The 18805-nt window shown below is 43.6% G+C and overlaps 1 protein-coding gene across 1 annotated transcript in view; it reads left to right on the top strand.

Moving 5' to 3' along the window:
- Window positions 1–18805, top strand: part of MTAP (methylthioadenosine phosphorylase) — a 39580-nt gene that overhangs the window by 8654 nt on the left and 12121 nt on the right. The window contains exon 3 of the mRNA XM_063457237.1: window positions 15498–15556. Within this exon, the coding sequence (XP_063313307.1) occupies window positions 15498–15556 (59 nt within the window). The remainder of the gene's footprint in view (window positions 1–15497; window positions 15557–18805) is intronic.

Raw genomic sequence — 18805 nt, 5'->3', positions numbered from 1 at the left:
TCCCTGCTGCCACTAAAAATGTCCACGGCTAAGCCATAGTCCAAATAGTTTTCACAATATGACCATTTGTTTGCAACTCACGCCGTCCATTGACATTCATTGAAACTCCACTCTGCAAAGCTCACATTTGAAGGGCAATTTCTAAACTGCGACTGTGTCTTCATTTTTAATACTTCAGAGACATACTATACATCACAAAGTAGATCTGGGTCTTGTGATTCTCACAATATAAAGCTCTTCGATGTAGGATGTATAGTTTTTAAAATACGACCGTTTTAAGATGGCAACAACCAAAATACTCTGACCTGTGCCAGGCTGCAGCAGCAAGTGATGTCATAGACAGGGCCTTTTGTACACCTGCTAATGTTTTTATAACTGTATGTTTTAATGTAACTGTGAAGCACTTTGGGCAACAACGTTGCAATTAAATGTGCTATTTAAATAATAACAGTTACTCCGCCCACTCCAGTTGTAGACTACTGGTGGAGGCAAGAACACTTCACACAATTTCCCCAGAAATTGTAGCTTTTCTAGTTTTTATACTGCAGCTTTATGCTGTAATTGTGTGTGGTTTTTTTTTTTAACATAAATCTACACTTAATACCCTATATTTAGAAGCACAAAACTGATTTTTGAATATTTACTAAAAAGAATATCTGAAATATCACATTAAAATAAGTATATACAACCTTTGCTATGACACATGCATCCTGCTCAGATGCATTCCATTTCTCTGGATTATCTTTGAGAGGTTTCTACACTTTGATCGCAGTCCACTTATGGCAAATTCAATTGATTTTGGAAAGGCACACATCTTTCTATACAACGTCTCCAAGCTGTAAATACATAGAGTACAAACCAAGATAGGATTGTGTTGACGCACTGATCTGGGGAAGGCTACAAAAAAATTGTCTGCATTCAAGGTTCCCAAGAGCACAGTGGCCTCCATAAGTCTTGAAAAAACCATGACCCTTCCTGGACCTGGTCACCAAACCAAACTGAGCAATTGGGGGAGAAGGGCCTTGCTAAGAGAGGTGACCAAGAGATCATGTGTGGTGATGGGAAAAACGTGCGAAGGACAACCATAAATGCAACACTCCACCGATCTTTACTTTGACAGGGTTGCCAGACTGAAGCATCTCCTCAACGCGTGACACACTTGAAATTTGAAGAAGAAAAAAGCACCTAAATGAATCTCAGATTGAGGAACAGGATTCTCTGATCTTAAGTAATAATAATCATCTGTGCAGTGTCATCCAGTGAAAGATGTTGATTGTAGCATCTTGCTTTGGAGTTTTTTCTGTGGCAGAGTTTGATAGACTGGTCAAGGGAAAACTTAACACCGCAAAATACAGAGATATTCTTAATGAAAACTAGAGCGCTTAGGACCTCATACTGGGCCAAAGGTACACCTTTCAATAGGACAATGATGCTAAACACACAGTCAACATAATGCAAGAGTGGCTTGGAGCCATTCTGTGAATGTCCTTGAGTGGTCCACCCTTGATACCAATTGAACATCTCTGGAGAGACTTAAAGGAACACTATAGCCACCTAAATTACTTTAGCTAAATAAAGCAGTTTTAGTGTATAGATCATTCCCCTGCAATTTCACTGCTCAATTCACTGTCATTTAGGAATTAAATCACTTTGTTTCTGTTTATGCAGCCCTAGCCACACCTCCCCTGGCTATGATTGACAGAGCCTGCATGAAAAAAAAACTGGTTTCACTTTCAAACAGATGTAATTTACCTTAAATAATTGTATCTCAATCTCTAAATTGAACTTTAATCACATACAGGAGGCTCTTGCAGGGTCTAGCAAGCTATTAACATAGCAGGGGATAAGAAAAATTTAATTAAACAGAACTTAATAAAGAATAAATAAATAGGGCTCTCTTTACAGGAAGTGTTTATGAAAGGCTGTGCAAGTCACATGCAGGTAGGTGTGACTAGGGTTCATAAACAAAGGGATTTAACTCCTAAATGGCAGAGGATTGAGCCGTGAGGCTGCAGGGGCATGTTCTATACACCAAAATTGCTTTATTAAGCTGAAATTGTTCAGGTGACTATAGTGTCCCTTTAAAAATTGCTGTCCACCAACAGTCCCAATCCAACTTGACAGTTTGAGAGGATCTGCAGACATGGATGTCAGAAACCACCTGAATCCAGTATTGCAAAGCTTGTCACATCATACTAAAAAATATTTGAGGCTGTAATCGCCACCAAAGATGCTTTTTACTAACCTTTTGTTTTGAGACTCCATCGTAGCTTCCACCCACACCTCCGCCCATGATGTCAAACCGCTTTCTCCCCGATGTGAAATACAATGCTCCTCATGTTTTGTTTTTCTGAGTAGTAACTTGTGGCTTACCATTTTTTTTTTAAAATCTTTATTTTTCTTTCTCTTTCTTTTCAATTATTTGAAACATTTAACAAATTGCAATATTTGTATAATCTTTAGTCAATATTCAATTGATACAGATTTTGTTTACAAGAAAAGAGGAGAATACAGACCTCTTTTAAAATAGAATTTAACATTAAATATCTAATAATACGTATATTATACAAATTTACAATATAACACAAAACCGTATAGCAGCAAATAAGGAGAAAAAAAATAGTTCTCTAAGTAGAGTGGAGGGAGCTTTAGGTGTAGCTTATATATTCTCAATGTTCAAGGAATGTAAATTACTTCCAACTAATGACAAGTGTTTCCCATATCAATCAACTAAAGACATTTCAACCAAACAGATACTTTTTTACTTAATTTTTGTTTGCTCAACATCAACTCCATTTATATCTGAAACTCTAGTTGATTTTTTACATTCTTCCAGGGGACTTCTGAATCTTTTTTCCACCATCTCGCAATTACTATTTTAACAGCTAAAAAGAGATGTATGAGGATTACCTTTAATTCATACGTCATAAGTGGCCAATTTAGATGTAGCAAAACTACCTCTGGAGAAATTTTTAACTCGAGTTTTAGATTACTGGATATGAACTTTTGTATTATCGACCAAAGATTTCTTAATTTAGAACAATCCCACCAGAAATTTCCAAAACTACCTCTAGCACTTTTACATCTCCAGCAAATAGGATTGGTTAAAGGGTATATTTTATTTAATTTCGTCGGTACTAAATACCACCTATTTAGGACTTTAAAGTGTGTTTCTAACAAGTTTAGTGAATGTATGTTCTTCTTAACATCCATCATTGAAGAACTTCATTGTTTCATGTTAATATCTATGTTTAAGTCTTTTTTCCATATAGATATAGCTGTTGGATTTATATCCTTAACCATTGATTTGGTTAAAGGGACACTATAGTCACCTGAACAACTTTAGCTTAATGAAGCAGTTTTGGTGTATAGAACATGCCCCTGCAGCCTCACTGCTTAATCCTCTGCCATTAAGGATTTAAATCCCTTTGTTTCTGAACCCTAGTCACACCTCCCTGCATGTGACTTGCACAGCCTTCCATAAACACTTCCTGTAAAGAGAGCCCTATTTAGGCTTTCTTTATTGCAAGTTCTGTTTAATTCAGATTTTCTTATCCCCTGCTATGTTAATAGCTTGCTAGGCCCTGCAAGAGCCTACTGTATGTGATTAAAGTTCAATTTAGAGATTGAGATACAATTATTTAAGGTAAATTACATCTGTTTGAAAGTGAAACCAGTTTTTTTTTCATGCAGGCTCTGTCAATCATAGCCAGGGGAGGTGTGGCTAGGGCTGCATCAACAGAAACAAGGTGATTTAACTCCTAAATGGCAGTGAATTGAGCAGTGAAATTGCAGGGGAATGATCTATACACTAAAACTGCTTTATTTAGCTAAATTAATTTGGGTGACAATAGTGTTCCTTTAATATTAAAGCTTTAGAAAGTGGTTTATTGATTTTTTTTGAGGTGAACAATAAATCAATCAAATTGCTCAAATTAGATTTTGGTGTGATAAGGTGTATAGACATATAACTTTTAAGTCTTAAAAAATTGAACACCCTTGTCCAATCACATCCAATCCATCCAATCACAGTGAAATCACATTGAAATCCATCCAATCACAGTGCTCTGTGTCATTTTACAAGCGTGGGAAAATTCCAAAGAACTTTCCCACGCTTGTAAAATGACAAAGAGCACTCTGATTGGTTTAAACCCACCAATCAGAGTGTTCTTAGCCTAATTGCAGGGCGGGGCAAGGCTTTTTAAATTGCGTCGGTTATTATGGATTTTTATTTGCCCTTTTTTGGGGCTGAAGAAAGAAGATTTTAGAAGAAAGAAAACATCGAATGGTAAGTTGATTTTATCTTATTTTTTCTTTTTTTTACAGGTTTTTAGTTAATGTTCCCCCCCTCATTATTTTTAGGGTGAGGGGGGAAGGTAGGGAGATTTTTTTTTTGGGGGGGGGGGGGAGGGTTAACTAGGGTCCCCCCCCTCCTTTGTATTTAGGGCCCCCACCCACCGCTCAGGGGTGGGGGCCGGGGGGGACAGTAGGTCCCCCCCTTATTGATAATTTTAGGGCCCCCACCCGCCGCACAGGGGTGGGGGCCGGGGGGACAGTAGGTCCCCCCCCTTATTGATAATTTTAGGGCCCCCACCCGCCGCACAGGGGTGGGGGCCGGGGGGGACAGTAGGTCCCCCCCCCTTATTGATCATTTTAGGGCCCCCACCCACCGCTCAGGGGTGGGGGTCGGGGGGGACAATAGGTCCCCCCTTATTGATCATTTTAGGGCCGGGGGGGGGGACAGTAGGTCCCCCCCTCATTGATAATTTTAGGGCCCCCACCCGCCGCACAGGGTGGGGGCCGGGGGGGGACAGTAGGTCCCCCCCCTCATTGATAATTTTAGGGCCCCCACCCGCCGCACAGGGGTGGGGGCCGGGGGGGGGGGGAAGGAGAGTAGGTCCCCCCCCCCTTCAACCACTATTGTGGACAGTAAGCGTCCCTGTGGGTTCGGGCTTCAGCTGTCAGCTAAAGCTGAAGCTGTCAGCTGAAGCCACGCCCACAGCAGTGCTGACAGGCTATCAGCACACAAAGCGCGTTCACAGTGCTTTGTGTGCTGATAGCCCGTCTGATGCATTCACCCAGAATGCATCGGACGAGAGGCCTTTTTAGGGCCTCTGAACTCGGAAGTCCCTCTGGTGGCCGTCTGACTGCACCAAGAGGTGTTCCTAGCTTCCAATGTAAACACTGCATTTTCTCAGAAAATACAGTGCTTACAAGAAAAAGGCTCCGGGTAGCTGTAGCACTCACCTGAACAACCTCATTAAGCTGAAGTTGTTCAGGTGACTATAGTGTCCCTTTAAATGTTTTATAGAATAAGTTGCTAAACCCATCAGGGCCTGGTGTTTTTGATCTTTCTAACTCATTAATGGCTTTTATAATCTCATCCATAGTTATAGGCTTATTTAAAAGTTCATTGTCAGTAGCTGTTAGTTGAAACTTATTTATAGTTTTTAAGTATTTTTTGATATCATCATCATCATCATCATCTGTGTTGATTTGAGATATATTATATAGGTTACTGTAGAATTCATTAAAATATTTTGCTATTTCTTTAGGGTTGTTGCTGTTTTTCCATTATATATTATTTTTTCCACTTTATTCTGTCCTTTTTGTTTTCTAAGTTTTTGGGATAGCATTTTATCAGCTCGATTACCTTTAGAATAGTATTTAAGTTTTAATCTATCCATATTTTTGGCCGTCCTTTCTATTAATTTTTGCTTTATATTTTCTTTCAATACTAATATTTTCTCATAGATTTCAGGTTATGGAGATTGTTTATTGATGTGAGTCATATTTCTTAATTCAGTATGTAAATAAGAGAGTAATATTTGTATCAAGTTGACTTTGTAATTTAATAAAGTGGCCTCTTATGACAGCCTTAAAGGCACACCACAAGATAGGTGGATCAATATTTTCTGAAGTATTTTCTTTAAAGTCATTTTTTTATATTATTTTCTATATAGGTTTTATTTATTTCAGAGCAAAGCAAATTATCGCTCAAACGCCAAGTATATGTTTCTCTTTTAGGTATACAAAAGGCTATTTCGCAAGACACCCCATTGTGATCTGTCCAGACTATTTCATTAATATTTGTTTTTTTTAATCATATCAATAATGCTTGGATCTACCCAAATCATATCCAATCTTGAATAAGAAAAATTGACTTTAGAAAAATGCGTGTAGTCTCTCTCATTGGGATTATAAATTCTCCAGATATCAAATAAGTTGTACTCATCTTTAATCTTTTTTAAAGCTTTAGCTTGTTTTATCACCATTTGATTTAAATTGTTTCCTTTCATCAATTTTTTATCTATCTGTGGGTCCAATACAGCATTAAAATCCCCTGCTAATATTAACTTCCCCACTTTGATTTTGTCTACTTTTTCCAATATTGTTTTAAATAGGAAACTGGTGAATAATTAGGAAGGTATATGTTGCATAATGTAGAAAATATGGAATCGATTTTACATATTATTATCAAATATCTACCTTTAATATCTTGTATCTGATGAATAATTTAAACTTGAATTTTTTCTCCAAATATTACAGCTACCCCGCATTTTTTTTTTGTCTTTATTAGAAGCTTGAATTATAAGCGGAAATCTTTTGCCTCCCCAATTTTGTTTATCTATTTGCCTCCAATGGGTTTCTTGTAAAAATATCATATTTAATTGGTTTTCACTTAGATATTTATATAATAGAGCTCTTTTTGCTATAGTATTCATTCCCTGAACATTGAGTGTAAGCATTTTTATCATGTTACTTCTCAAGACATCTTTGCATCCTTTTCCACTCCATAATCACTATTATTTTTCCTTATTGCTGCAAAAACATATACATAACACCAATAACATAAATTTAAAATCATTGGAGGAAATCCTCCCTTCTTAGCACAAAGACTGTAAATTTTCATTTAGAAAATCCGTCTTTACTGTGTCTTTAAGTCAGACACTAAGTAGGTATGTCCGGAAAGAAGTGATATTGCTTACAATTTTACCCCGGGGGGAAAACTTTTTTTTAACGCCTTAAATCTCATTTCCCCTTCTCCATTTCCTCCTTTGAATCTAATTAAACGTGTTTATTCTTAAAATAATTGCTGTACTTATTTTAACCGATATACAAACAAATTAAATCATTATTTCCCATATTGTTTGATTTCAAGTGTATTTATTCTTATTATCTATTACTAGGGTGTGGATTTAAAATCCTTCTAATTCTGTGCAGATCGTGTTCGTTAAACCATCATTCTAAATTTCAAGTCACATTTATATTAATACTTAACCCCTTAAGACCGCAGGACGTTCTATGCCGTCCTTAATTGGCCGGCTCTAAACGCCGCAGGACGGCATAGAACGTCCTGGGCGGTCTTACCCACCAAATAAAAATAAAAATAAAAAAATTAATTTCGTTCTAACTGTATTTTGATATTAATATATATATATATATATATATATATATATATATATATATATATATATATATATATATCTCAAAATACACGTAGAACGAAATAATATATATGTATATACCCAAGTATATACGTATACATCACTATATGTATACCTATATATAAATAAAAATAATTGTAAAAAAACTATATATATATATATATATATATATATATATATATATATATATATATACACACACACGTGTATATATAATAATTTTACATATATATTTATGTAATAATTTTACATATATATTTATGTAATAATTTTACATGATTAGGTCCTTTTTATTAATTACAATTTGCGGGACCTGCCTAACAACCCAGGCCGAAAGTATAGGGAATTTAATTTGCTAGCACTATATTTAACCCTATAACTTTTCAAGACACTATAAAACCTGTACATGGGGGGTACTGTTTTACTCGGGAGATATCGCTGAACACAAATATTTGTGTTTCAAAACCGTAAAATATATTACAACAATGATATCGTCAGGGAAAGTGAAATTTTTTGAATTTTTCGCACACAAACGGCACTTACACTGACGATATTTTTGCTGTAATACTTCTTACTGTTTTGAAACACAAATATTTGTGTTCAGCAAAGTCTCCTGAGTATAACAGTACCCCTCATGTACAGGTTGTATGGTGTTTTCAAAAGTTACAGAGTCAAATATAAGGCTTGCGTTTCAGTTTTTTCACAATGAAATTCGCCAGATTGGTTACGTTGGCTTTGAGACCGTATAGTAGCCCAGAAATAAGAATTACCTCCATAATGGCATACCATTTGCAAAAGTAGACAACCCAAGGCAGAGGCGGCTCTCTAATTAGGCGGTTTAGGCGGCCGCCTAAGGCCTCGCGCTGGCTAGGGCCTCGCGGCCGCCTAAACCGCCTGTTGGCAGAGTGTGTCAGGTCCTCGGTCAGTGACCGAGGACCTGACACCAGGAGGGGGCCCGGCGGCTTGCCCGGTATGCCGCCGGGTGCGAGGCCCCTCCTGGCTGCCGGCCAGCCACCGCAGACACTGGTCTGCAGCTCCGCAGTGTGCAGAGCTGCAGACCATGTGACTCGCGAGAATTGGCCAATCAGAGCGTTGCCGTGGGTTACCACGGCAACGCTCTGAAATCTCGCGAGATTACACGGTCTGCAGCGCTGCGGAGCTGCAGACCGGAAGTAATGGCCACCGGACCACCAGGGAGCCCACTGGACCACCAGGGAAAGGTAGGCTCTCCCTCCCCATCACCCCCCACCACCATCACCACCCCCAGCCGTACCCCCCACAGCCTCACCACCCCCATCACCAACCATCACCCTCAGCCTCACTCACCATCACCCCCCACCACCCTCAGCCTCACCACCCTCAGCCTCACCCCCCCACCCTCAGCCTCACCCCCCACCACCCTCAGCCTCACCCCCCACCACCCTCAGCCTCACCCCCCACCACCCTCAGCCTCACACCCCACCACCCTCAGCATCACCCCCCACCACTCTCAGCCTCACACCCCACCACCCTCAGCCTCACCCCCCCACCCTCACCATCACCCCCACCACCCTCAGCCTCACCCCCCCACCATCACCACCCTCAGCCTCACTCACCATCACCTCCGCCTCACCCCCCCACCCTCAGCCTCAGCCCCCCACCCTCACCATCACCCCCACCACCCTCAGCCTCACCCCCCCCTCACCATCACCACCCTCGGCCTCACTCACCATCACCCCCACCACCCTCACCATCACCCCCACCACCCTCAGCCTCACCCCACCTACCCTCACCATCACCCCCCACCACCCTCAGCCTCACCCCCCCCACCCCCCTCAGCCTCACTCACCATCACCCCCCACCCTCACCCCCCCATCCTCACCATCACCCCCCACCACCCTCAGCCTCACCCCCCACCACCCTCAGCATCACCCCCACCACTCTCAGCCTCACACCCCACCACCCTCAGCCTCACCACCATCACCACCCCCAGCCTCACCCTCACCACCCCATCACCAACCATCACCACCCTCAGCATCACCACCCCCACCCCCACCACCCTCAGCCTCACCCCCCACCACCCTCAGCCTCACCCCCCCCCACCCTCACCATCACCCCCCACCACCCTCAGCCTCACCACCCCCACCCCCCTCAGCATCACCCCCCTCAGCCTCACCACCCTCAGCCTCACCCCCCACCACCCTCAGCCTCACCCCCCCACCACTCTCAGCCTCACCACCCCCCACCACCCTCAGCCTCACCACCCCCCTCAGCCTCACCACCCCCCACCACCCTCAGCATCACCCCCCACCACCCTCAGCATCACCCCCCCGCCACCCTCAGCATCACCCCCCCGCCACCCTCAGCATCACCCCCCCGCCACCCTCAGCATCACCCCCCCGCCACCCTCAGCATCACCCCCCCGCCACCCTCAGCATCACCCCCCCGCCACCCTCAGCATCACCCCCCCGCCACCCTCAGCATCACCCCCCCGCCACCCTCAGCATCACCCCCCCGCCACCCTCAGCATCACCCCCCCGCCACCCTCAGCATCACCCCCCCGCCACCCTCAGCATCATCCCCCGCCACCCTCAGCATCATCCCCCCGCCACCCTCAGCATCATCCCCCCGCCACCCTCAGCATCATCCCCCCGCCACCCTCAGCATCATCCCCCCGCCACCCTCAGCATCATCCCCCCGCCACCCTCAGCATCATCCCCCCGCCACCCTCAGCATCATCCCCCCGCCAACCTCAGCATCATCCCCCCGCCACCCTCAGCATCACCCCCCCGCCACCCTCAGCATCACCCCCCCGCCACCCTCAGCATCACCCCCCCGCCACCCTCAGCATCACCCCCCCGCCACCCTCAGCATCACCCCCCGCCACCCTCAGCATCACCCCCCGCCACCCTCAGCATCACCCCCCCGCCACCCTCAGCATCACCCCCCCGCCACCCTCAGCATCACCCCCCCGCCACCCTCAGCATCACCCCCCCGCCACCCTCAGCATCACCCCCCCGCCACCCTCAGCATCACCCCCCCGCCACCCTCAGCATCACCCCCCCGCCACCCTCAGCATCACCCCCCCGCCACCCTCAGCATCACCCCCCCGCCACCCTCAGCATCACCCCCCCGCCACCCTCAGCATCACCCCCCCGCCACCCTCAGCATCACCCCCCCGCCACCCTCAGCATCACCCCCTCCCACCCTCAGCATCACCCCCTCACCACCCTCAGCATCACCCCCTCACCACCCTCAGCATCACCCCCTCACCACCCTCAGCATCACCCCCTCACCACCCTCAGCATCACCCCCTCACCACCCTCAGCATCACCCCCTCACCACCCTCAGCATCACCCCCTCACCACCCTCAGCATCACCCCCTCACCACCCTCAGCATCACCCCCTCACCACCCTCAGCATCACCCCCTCACCACCCTCAGCATAACCCTCCGTCACCACCCTCAGCCTCACCCCACTCACCATCACCCCCTCCTTCTCACATTACCCCCTCTCACTCTCACATTACCCACTCTCACTCTCACATTACCCCCTCTCACTCTCACATTACCCCCTCTCACTCTCACATTACCCCCTCTCACTCTCACTTTATCCCCCTCACTCTCACATTACCCCCCTCACTCTCACATTACCCCCCTCACTCTCACATTACCCCCCCTCCCTCTCACATTACCCCCTCTCACATTACCATCACCCCCCTCCCTCTCACATTACCATCACCCCCCTCCCTCTCACATTACCATCACCCCCGCTCCCTCTCACCATCGCACCCCCGCTCCCTCTCACCATCGCACCCCCGCTCCCTCTCACCATCGCACCCCCGCTCCCTCTCACCATCGCACCCCCGCTCCCTCTCACCATCGCACCCCCGCTCCCTCTCACCATCGCACCCCCGCTCCCTCTCACCATCGCACCCCCGCTCCCTCTCACCATCGCACCCCCGCTCCCTCTCACCATCGCACCCCCGCTCCCTCTCGCCATCGCACCCCCGCTCCCTCTCGCCATCGCACCCCCTCTCCCTCTCGCCATCGCACCGCTTCTCCCTCTCACCATCGCACCCCTTCTCCCTCTCACCATCGCACCCCTTCTCCCTCTCACCATCGCACCCCTTCTCCCTCTCACCATCGCACCCCTTCTCCCTCTCACCATCGCACCCCTTCTCCCTCTCACCATCGCACCCCTTCTCCCTCTCACCATCGCACCCCTTCTCCCTCTCACCATCGCACCCCTTCTCCCTCTCACCATCGCACCCCTTCTCCCTCTCACCATCGCACCCCTTCTCCCTCTCACCATCGCACCCCTTCTCCCTCTCACCATCGCACCCCTTCTCCCTCTCACCATCGCACCCCTTCTCCCTCTCACCATCGCACCCCTCTCACCATCACCCCCCCCCCCCTTATACACACACAACACACTTCAAGCAGCTACCCCATACACATAGGGTCTCAGACAAAAACGCAAACATGCTCACAGAGACATACATTCAGACACACAAGGATACTCTCTGTCAGACACACTCTCAGGCACATACACAGGTAGACAGCGCATCAATGTGTATATGTGACACTTTTTTGTTAGTGGAGCCTCATGTTTGCGTTTCGCCTAAGGCCTCATAAAGTCTAGAGCCGCCTCTGACCCAAGGTATTGCAAATGGGGTATGTTCAGTCTTTTTTAGTAGCAACTTAGTCACAAACACTGGCCAAAATTGGCTTTCAAATTAGTTTTTTGCATTTTTCACACACAAACAAATATTAACGTTAACTTTGGCTAGTGTTTGTGACCAAGTGGCTACTAAAAAAAGACTGGACATACCCCATTTTCAATACCTTGGGTTGTCTACTTTTGCAAATGGTATGCCATCATGGGGGTAATTCTCATTCCTGGGCTACCATACAGTCTCAAAGGCAACGTAACCAAACTGGCAAATTTCAATGTGAAAAAACTGAAAAGTGTAACATGCTATATTTGACCCCGTAACTTCCCAAAACACCATAAAACCTGTACATAGGGGGTACTGTTTTACACGTGAGACATCGCTGAATACAAATATGTGTATTTTATTGCAATAAAAGCAAACAGTATTATGACATTCACAGTTAGAATGTCACATAGAACTAAGAAAATTTTAAAAAATCGTATTTTCTCTCATTTTTTTTATATTGTATTAATATTACGTTATGTTCCATACCTAAATATTTGATGTTAAATGAAAGCCCTGTTTCCCTTGAATAAAATGATATATAATAAGTGTGGGTGCATTTAATATGAAAGAGGTAAATTATTGTTGAACAGACATATAGTCAAAATCTGTGGTTTGTTTAAATATTTTTTGGTTCACAACTTGTACATTTGGCTGCGGTCTTAAGGGGTTAAACGTGTTTTTCTTTTTTTTAACACCTTGCTTCATATGTTTAGATACCTTTAATACCTTGATGAATTATTTTCCTAAAAAATTACTATTGTGCATACTTAGTTCTATATTAATAAAAGCTTATTTGCTATACAAGTGTAGTTATATATAATAGTGAAAGCTTAACAGCTATACAAATGAAGTTTACAAGTGAAGCTTTCAAAACAAAATTGCTACTTAGTTGTGTCTAAAAATCTCTTTACCAAAAAGAGAAAAGTGAGAGAGGAGAAAAAAAAATAAATTATTCCATTTTATTTTTCTGTCGCAACAGTCTTTTCATCTTTTCTCTTTGCTGGTTAGCCAGCTATTTGCTTCATTTGCATTCAAAAAGATTTTCTTTTCTTGCTTCCAAATAAACCTTAAAGATGCCGGAAGACCCCATTGAAATCTGATCTCATCTTTTCTTAGAAAGTCTGTCACGGTAGAAAAGGATTTTCTCCAAGTCCTGGTAAAATAGGATAAATCTTGCAAAAAAATTAAATCTTTGTAAATAAAAGTTGTTCAGGGTTTAATACGACTGTCTTTCATTAAATTATTTCTCATTGATAATGAGGAAAAGCTCACTATCACATCTCTTGGAAAGTGTGAAGCAATTGTATTAGGTTTGTAGATTCGATGGACATTTTCTATTTGATGTTCATCTGAAGGCATTTCAGGTAGGACTTCTTTGAATAGGTTATTTAGGTATTCTTTTAATTTTTCATTAGTAATTTCTTAAGAAATCCCTCTTATTCTTATATTACTTTTTCTTGATCTATCTTCCAAAGCTGCTATTTTCTTTTCAAGATTATCAGCTTTATTTGTTAAAGACTGCATTTCCATATTGATTGCTTTTATTTGAGTTCCAAACACTAAACATTTTTTTTTTCCACTTCTACCACTGATACTGCAACATTTTTAATATCTTGTTTTATGTTGTTGAAACTTACAAGCATATCTTGTTTTAGTGTATTAAGTTGTAGCTCTAGCACTTGCTTGAATTGATCTTGTATGCTAATTGAAGCAATTGCTTGAGATTGTGATGGAGATTGGGCAATTGGAACTTCCAAGTTAATATTGGAGGTATTAGTCGGGTGTGTCTGCATTCAATTTTCTGTTCCTGCACGTCTCTAATAGGAGTTGTAAAAAAGCCAGAGAACCTATTTTCTGTTTGTTGAACTAATTTAATTTCTTTCTTCTTTTCTGTAGTTGTTTTTCTAGTTGTCATTTTTATTTCTTAACTGCTTCTTCATAAAAAAACTTCAACTGAATAGCCTTCCTTATGTATAACTTTTAGTTTGAGTAATTAGCTTAATTTAATTAATCAAATACAATAATCTCCTCTAATGAAAATTTTGTCTCAAGCCAATATTTATATACAAATATATTAATGTATTAATGTAATGTGTTGCAGTATATTCAGAGGTACTCAGTTTTATTTATGGCCGTTTAGAAGATTACTAAGGGTTTCTTTTTTTTTTTCCCTTGTTTTTTCTCTTTTCTTTCTTCTTGTTTATTTGAAAGGAAACTTCTCTTGTTCCCTGTGTAGAAAAAATAAACCTTCAGCGATTTCTTTTTTTTCTGTTAAAGCCCGTCAATGGTGTATTTTAGTATGCACTTCAAATATCAAGCGCCACTATGTTGCTCCAAACTGGCCTCACTAACTCTTCAATCCACTTCGTCGGATTGTTCTCAGCAGCCAGCCAAATAGTGATCATGGAGCGGCATGGTTAGCTCATCTCCGCGTTCATTCTCCTCATCTTCGTTCCGGACCCGCCCACCTCTAGCACATGTGGCGTCTTACGTCATCACGTACTCCGACTTCTCCCGTGGCTTACCATTTTTTGTCATGGTTTTTAAAGGAATACTATAGACACCAGAACTGCAGCTTCATGTAGTAGTTTTGGTGTATAGCATGTGTTTACATTTCTGTGTTGGGACAACTTTAGTGGCATTTTCAGACAGCCACTAGATATGTTTAACAATGTGCCACACTTTGCATTGAGGTGCTGAACGTTCCTCTTTGAGGAGTTGTTGATTGGCACAGAGTGGCATTTTGGTGTGCATGCGCAATAGCCTCTTAATGCTTTCATAAATCGAAATTGATTTCCGCCAAAGCGGTGGAGCATGGGCAGGGCCAGACCCACACGGTGCTGAAAATAAGACCATCAAATTACCTTTTTAACAGTGGATAAGGGTGGCTGGACACATTAATGGACTTTTCACACCTGTAGTGTCAAGAATACACGTTTGTATTCCTGACACTATAGTGTTCCTCTAATATAATATATTATTAAATGCTTTATTATGAAATGCTGTTTATGTGAAATAATCCTCTTTATAACAGTGTTGCTTGCCCTAAAGGGTTCCCAACCCAGTCCTCCAGTACACCCTACCAGTCCAGGATTTAACCCCTTAAGGACCAAACTTCTGGAATAAAAGGGAATCATGACATGTCACACATGTCATGTGTCCTTAAGGGGTTAAGGACTACCCTGTTGTATCTAAACTGTTTATTTATTTATTTTTAAACACCTTAGACACATTTGGGTGTTGTTTGCTTTTATCATTTTGGTAAAGTTATATAATATAAGAGAAAACGAAATTCAGATAATTTCTGGTGACTGCAATTTAACATGATATATTTTGTTTTTGTTAAGCCTTCAGACGCCTTGGTTCTGGGAAAAATAAAAAATGTTGATTGCGTGCTGCTTGCAAGGTAATATGTTATTTCTTGAATAAATATGTTTAAAAAAAATGTCTGTCTTAAGATTTAAAAGTACACTAATATTTTAAAATAATATCTCCATTAAAGGACCATATAGTCACCAGAACAACTACAGCTTAATGTAGTTCTTCTGGTACATATTATAGCTCCCTTCAGGCATTTTCATGTTTTCAGAGAAAAGGCAGTGTTTACATTGCCCCTAGGGACACCTCCAAGTGGCCACTGGAGGGGCTTCCTGGCTCAGGGCTGCACAGTAAGTCGTTCAGCATCCCCACACTCTGCATGGAGACGCATTGATTCAATGCATCTCTAAGAGGAGGTGCTGATTGGCCAAAATGGTGTTTGGCCCCGCCCCCTTGACGATTTTAGCCATTTAATACTTTTTAGGACCTGGGCCCCTGGCAGACCAATGTATATGCTGGTATATAAGATGGTGTATGTATCGTGTATTTGATTCTATATGCATGTAAAGTGAATGTATGTTTCTGTGTGTATATTCACTGTGAGCCCTGGTTTAAGTGAATATATGTATGTTTTGGTGTGTAGTGTCAGGATGTGGGGATTCAGTGTAATATAAATAAGTTAATGTAGTTGTTTTGGTATGTATAGCCAGTCCCTACAGGCATTTTAATGTAAACACTGCCTTTTCAGAAAAAAGGCAGTGTTTACATTGCTGCGTAGGGACAACTCCAGTGGCAGTCACTCAGGCCACTAGATGTGCTTCCTGGGTCAGTGATAGACAATGTGCAGCACTGACGTTCAGTGTCTCCATACTCTGCATGGAGGCGCTGAACTTTCCCCACAGAATTGCAATGATTCAATACATCTCTGTGAGCAGATGCTGATTGGCGCAACGGTGTGCCAATTAGCTTCCCAATGCTTCCTATGGGAGAGCATTGTTATGGCTGAGATAATCAATTCTGATGATCTCAGTCAAGGGGCCAGAGCATGGGCCGAGCTTGCGTCGGCGGACCTGTGTGGTGCTAAAATAAAGGCAAGTTTATTACCTTTTCAAGAGGGGTAAGTGGATGCCGGTAACCTAAATAATGGTGTTTTTAACACTATAGGGTCAGCAATACACACATGTATTCCTGACCCTATAGTGTTCATTTAAATGCATTTTGTTTTTTATGGAATTCATTCTAGTATGTCCATAACAGTGTATGTATGCAGGGACATATTTGTATTGAGAGTCTGTATGTGTGTGTAAATGCAAGGCCATATTTGGATGTAGTGTGTGTGTGAACTCAGGGACAGTAGTTGTTATAGGTGCTATAATGGGAAAGGGGTAATGGGGGGGGGGGGGGGAGGGGAGGAATTATGGGAGGCAGGGGATAATAGAAGCTATTGAGGGTGCAGGGGAGGAATAGAGGCTGTAGTGGGTAACGGGTTGTAGAATGTGTAGGGAGTAATAGGGGCTGTAGCATGTGTCGGGTAATAGGAGTTGTATGTGTAGGGAGATAATGGGGGTTGTAGTATGTGTAGGGAGTAGTAGGTGCGGTAGTATGTGTTGGGGCTGTAGGAGATGATTGGGGTTGTAGTGTGTGTAGGGGGTGATGGGGGTTGTAGTGTGTGTGTGTGTGTGTAGGGGGTGAGGGTTGATGGGGGTTGTAGTGTGTGTGTGTGTGTGTAGGGGGTTATGGGGGTTGTATTGTGTGTAGGTGGTGATGGGGGTTGTAGTGTGTAGGTGGTGATGGGTGATGGGGGTTGTAGTGTGTGTAGGGGGTGATGGGGTTGTAGTGTGTGTGTGTGTGTAGGGGGTGATGGGGTTTTGTAGTGTGTGTAGGGGTAATAGGGGCTTTAGTATGTGATGGGGGTTGTAGTGTGTGCTGGGGCTAGGTGAATAAAGCAAAATGGATGGATTGGAGCTGTTTGGGCAGCTTATATGCCTAAAACGTGTAATTAAAAAAAATAAAAAAATGTTTTAAAATAATGTATCCCCCCTCCTTGAGCCTTGCCTTTGTCCAGGGAGGGGGTAATCCTTACCCATGCCATGGTGGTGCAAAGAGCCCAATCTCCTCCTCGGCATGCAAGTGTCCCGAAGAGCTCCCTCCCTGGTTGGCCATGGAATTGTAGGACATGCTGCCTGAAACACTGATAAAGCAGCTCCACACGGGTTGCCATGATACGTTACAGGCAGCCTGCATGCTGTTCTCATCTCTGTTCTGCTCCTGGAGCCTTTGCTGATATTTTTCCCCAGCCAAAAGTCACAGACTACACAAGACTGGCACAGTGAGAAGCAACCTAGTGGGTCTTTAATAAGGCCCCTTGGATGTCTCTCAGTGTACTACAAAGGGGCCGTCTCTGCTGACTAGGAGTATAGCATGGCCGACCAAGGGGGAACTTCTGTAACGGCAGTGGCCTGCAGAAGTTTGTGAGTGCAGGCTGGCTGGGGAGCTTGTTGAACTCCCAGCTGCCATTACATCCTACACCACGAACGAGCCCCCCAGAACCTCGGTCCATGACCGATATGCCAGAGTGCTCAGTCTGCCACTGCACATGTGTGTATATATCATTTTTATATATATTAATGAAAAGGAGCTCAACAAAGAACCACATTTTTGCCCCATAATTCCACTTTACACATGGATTCCTTGGAGTATGTGTCTGCTATATACAACAGCTTTGAAACACAACACAGCACACAATGTGGTTCTTTGTTGAGCTCATTTGCATATGCCTACCCAGAATCCCTTGCAGTAGTGAGAGCACTGTTTAAGTGAGATTTCTGTGGGGAAAAAGCAAGTCTTATGGCTTGACTGGTGTGTGTGTATTTGTGTTTTAGCTATGTAATATATATATTTTTTTACTTTTAAACGCCCACCCCTGCGTTTAGGACCGGGTACCCAAGGACTGCATAGTACGCCCGCCGTCCTTAAGGGGTAAAAGAAGCACTTCAATTAAAATTAAATGTGAGATGTGTGTTCCTTTTGTTAATTCGAAATTATTGGTACTTCTTTAAAATAAATTTAAAAAAAATTGCACCAATACCAATTTAATGCATGTGATAGGTTTGGGCTACATTAAAGGACCAATCTAGTGCCAGGAAAACATACTCGTTTTCCTGGCACTAGAGTGCCCTGAGGGTGCCCCCACCCTCAGGGACCCCCTCCCGCCTGGCTCTGGAAAGGGGAAAAGGGGTAAAACTTACCTTTTTCCAGCGCTGGGCGGGGAGCTCTCCTCCTCCTCTCCGCCCCGTCGGCTGAATGCGCACGCGCGGCAAGAGCTGCGCGCGCATTC

Source organism: Pelobates fuscus, chromosome 5 (genome assembly GCF_036172605.1).
Source record: "Pelobates fuscus isolate aPelFus1 chromosome 5, aPelFus1.pri, whole genome shotgun sequence".
In the NCBI taxonomy this organism is placed as follows: domain Eukaryota; kingdom Metazoa; phylum Chordata; class Amphibia; order Anura; family Pelobatidae; genus Pelobates; species Pelobates fuscus.
The sequence above is the reverse complement of the archived record's forward strand: the minus strand, read 5'-3'. Positions and strand labels throughout refer to the sequence as shown.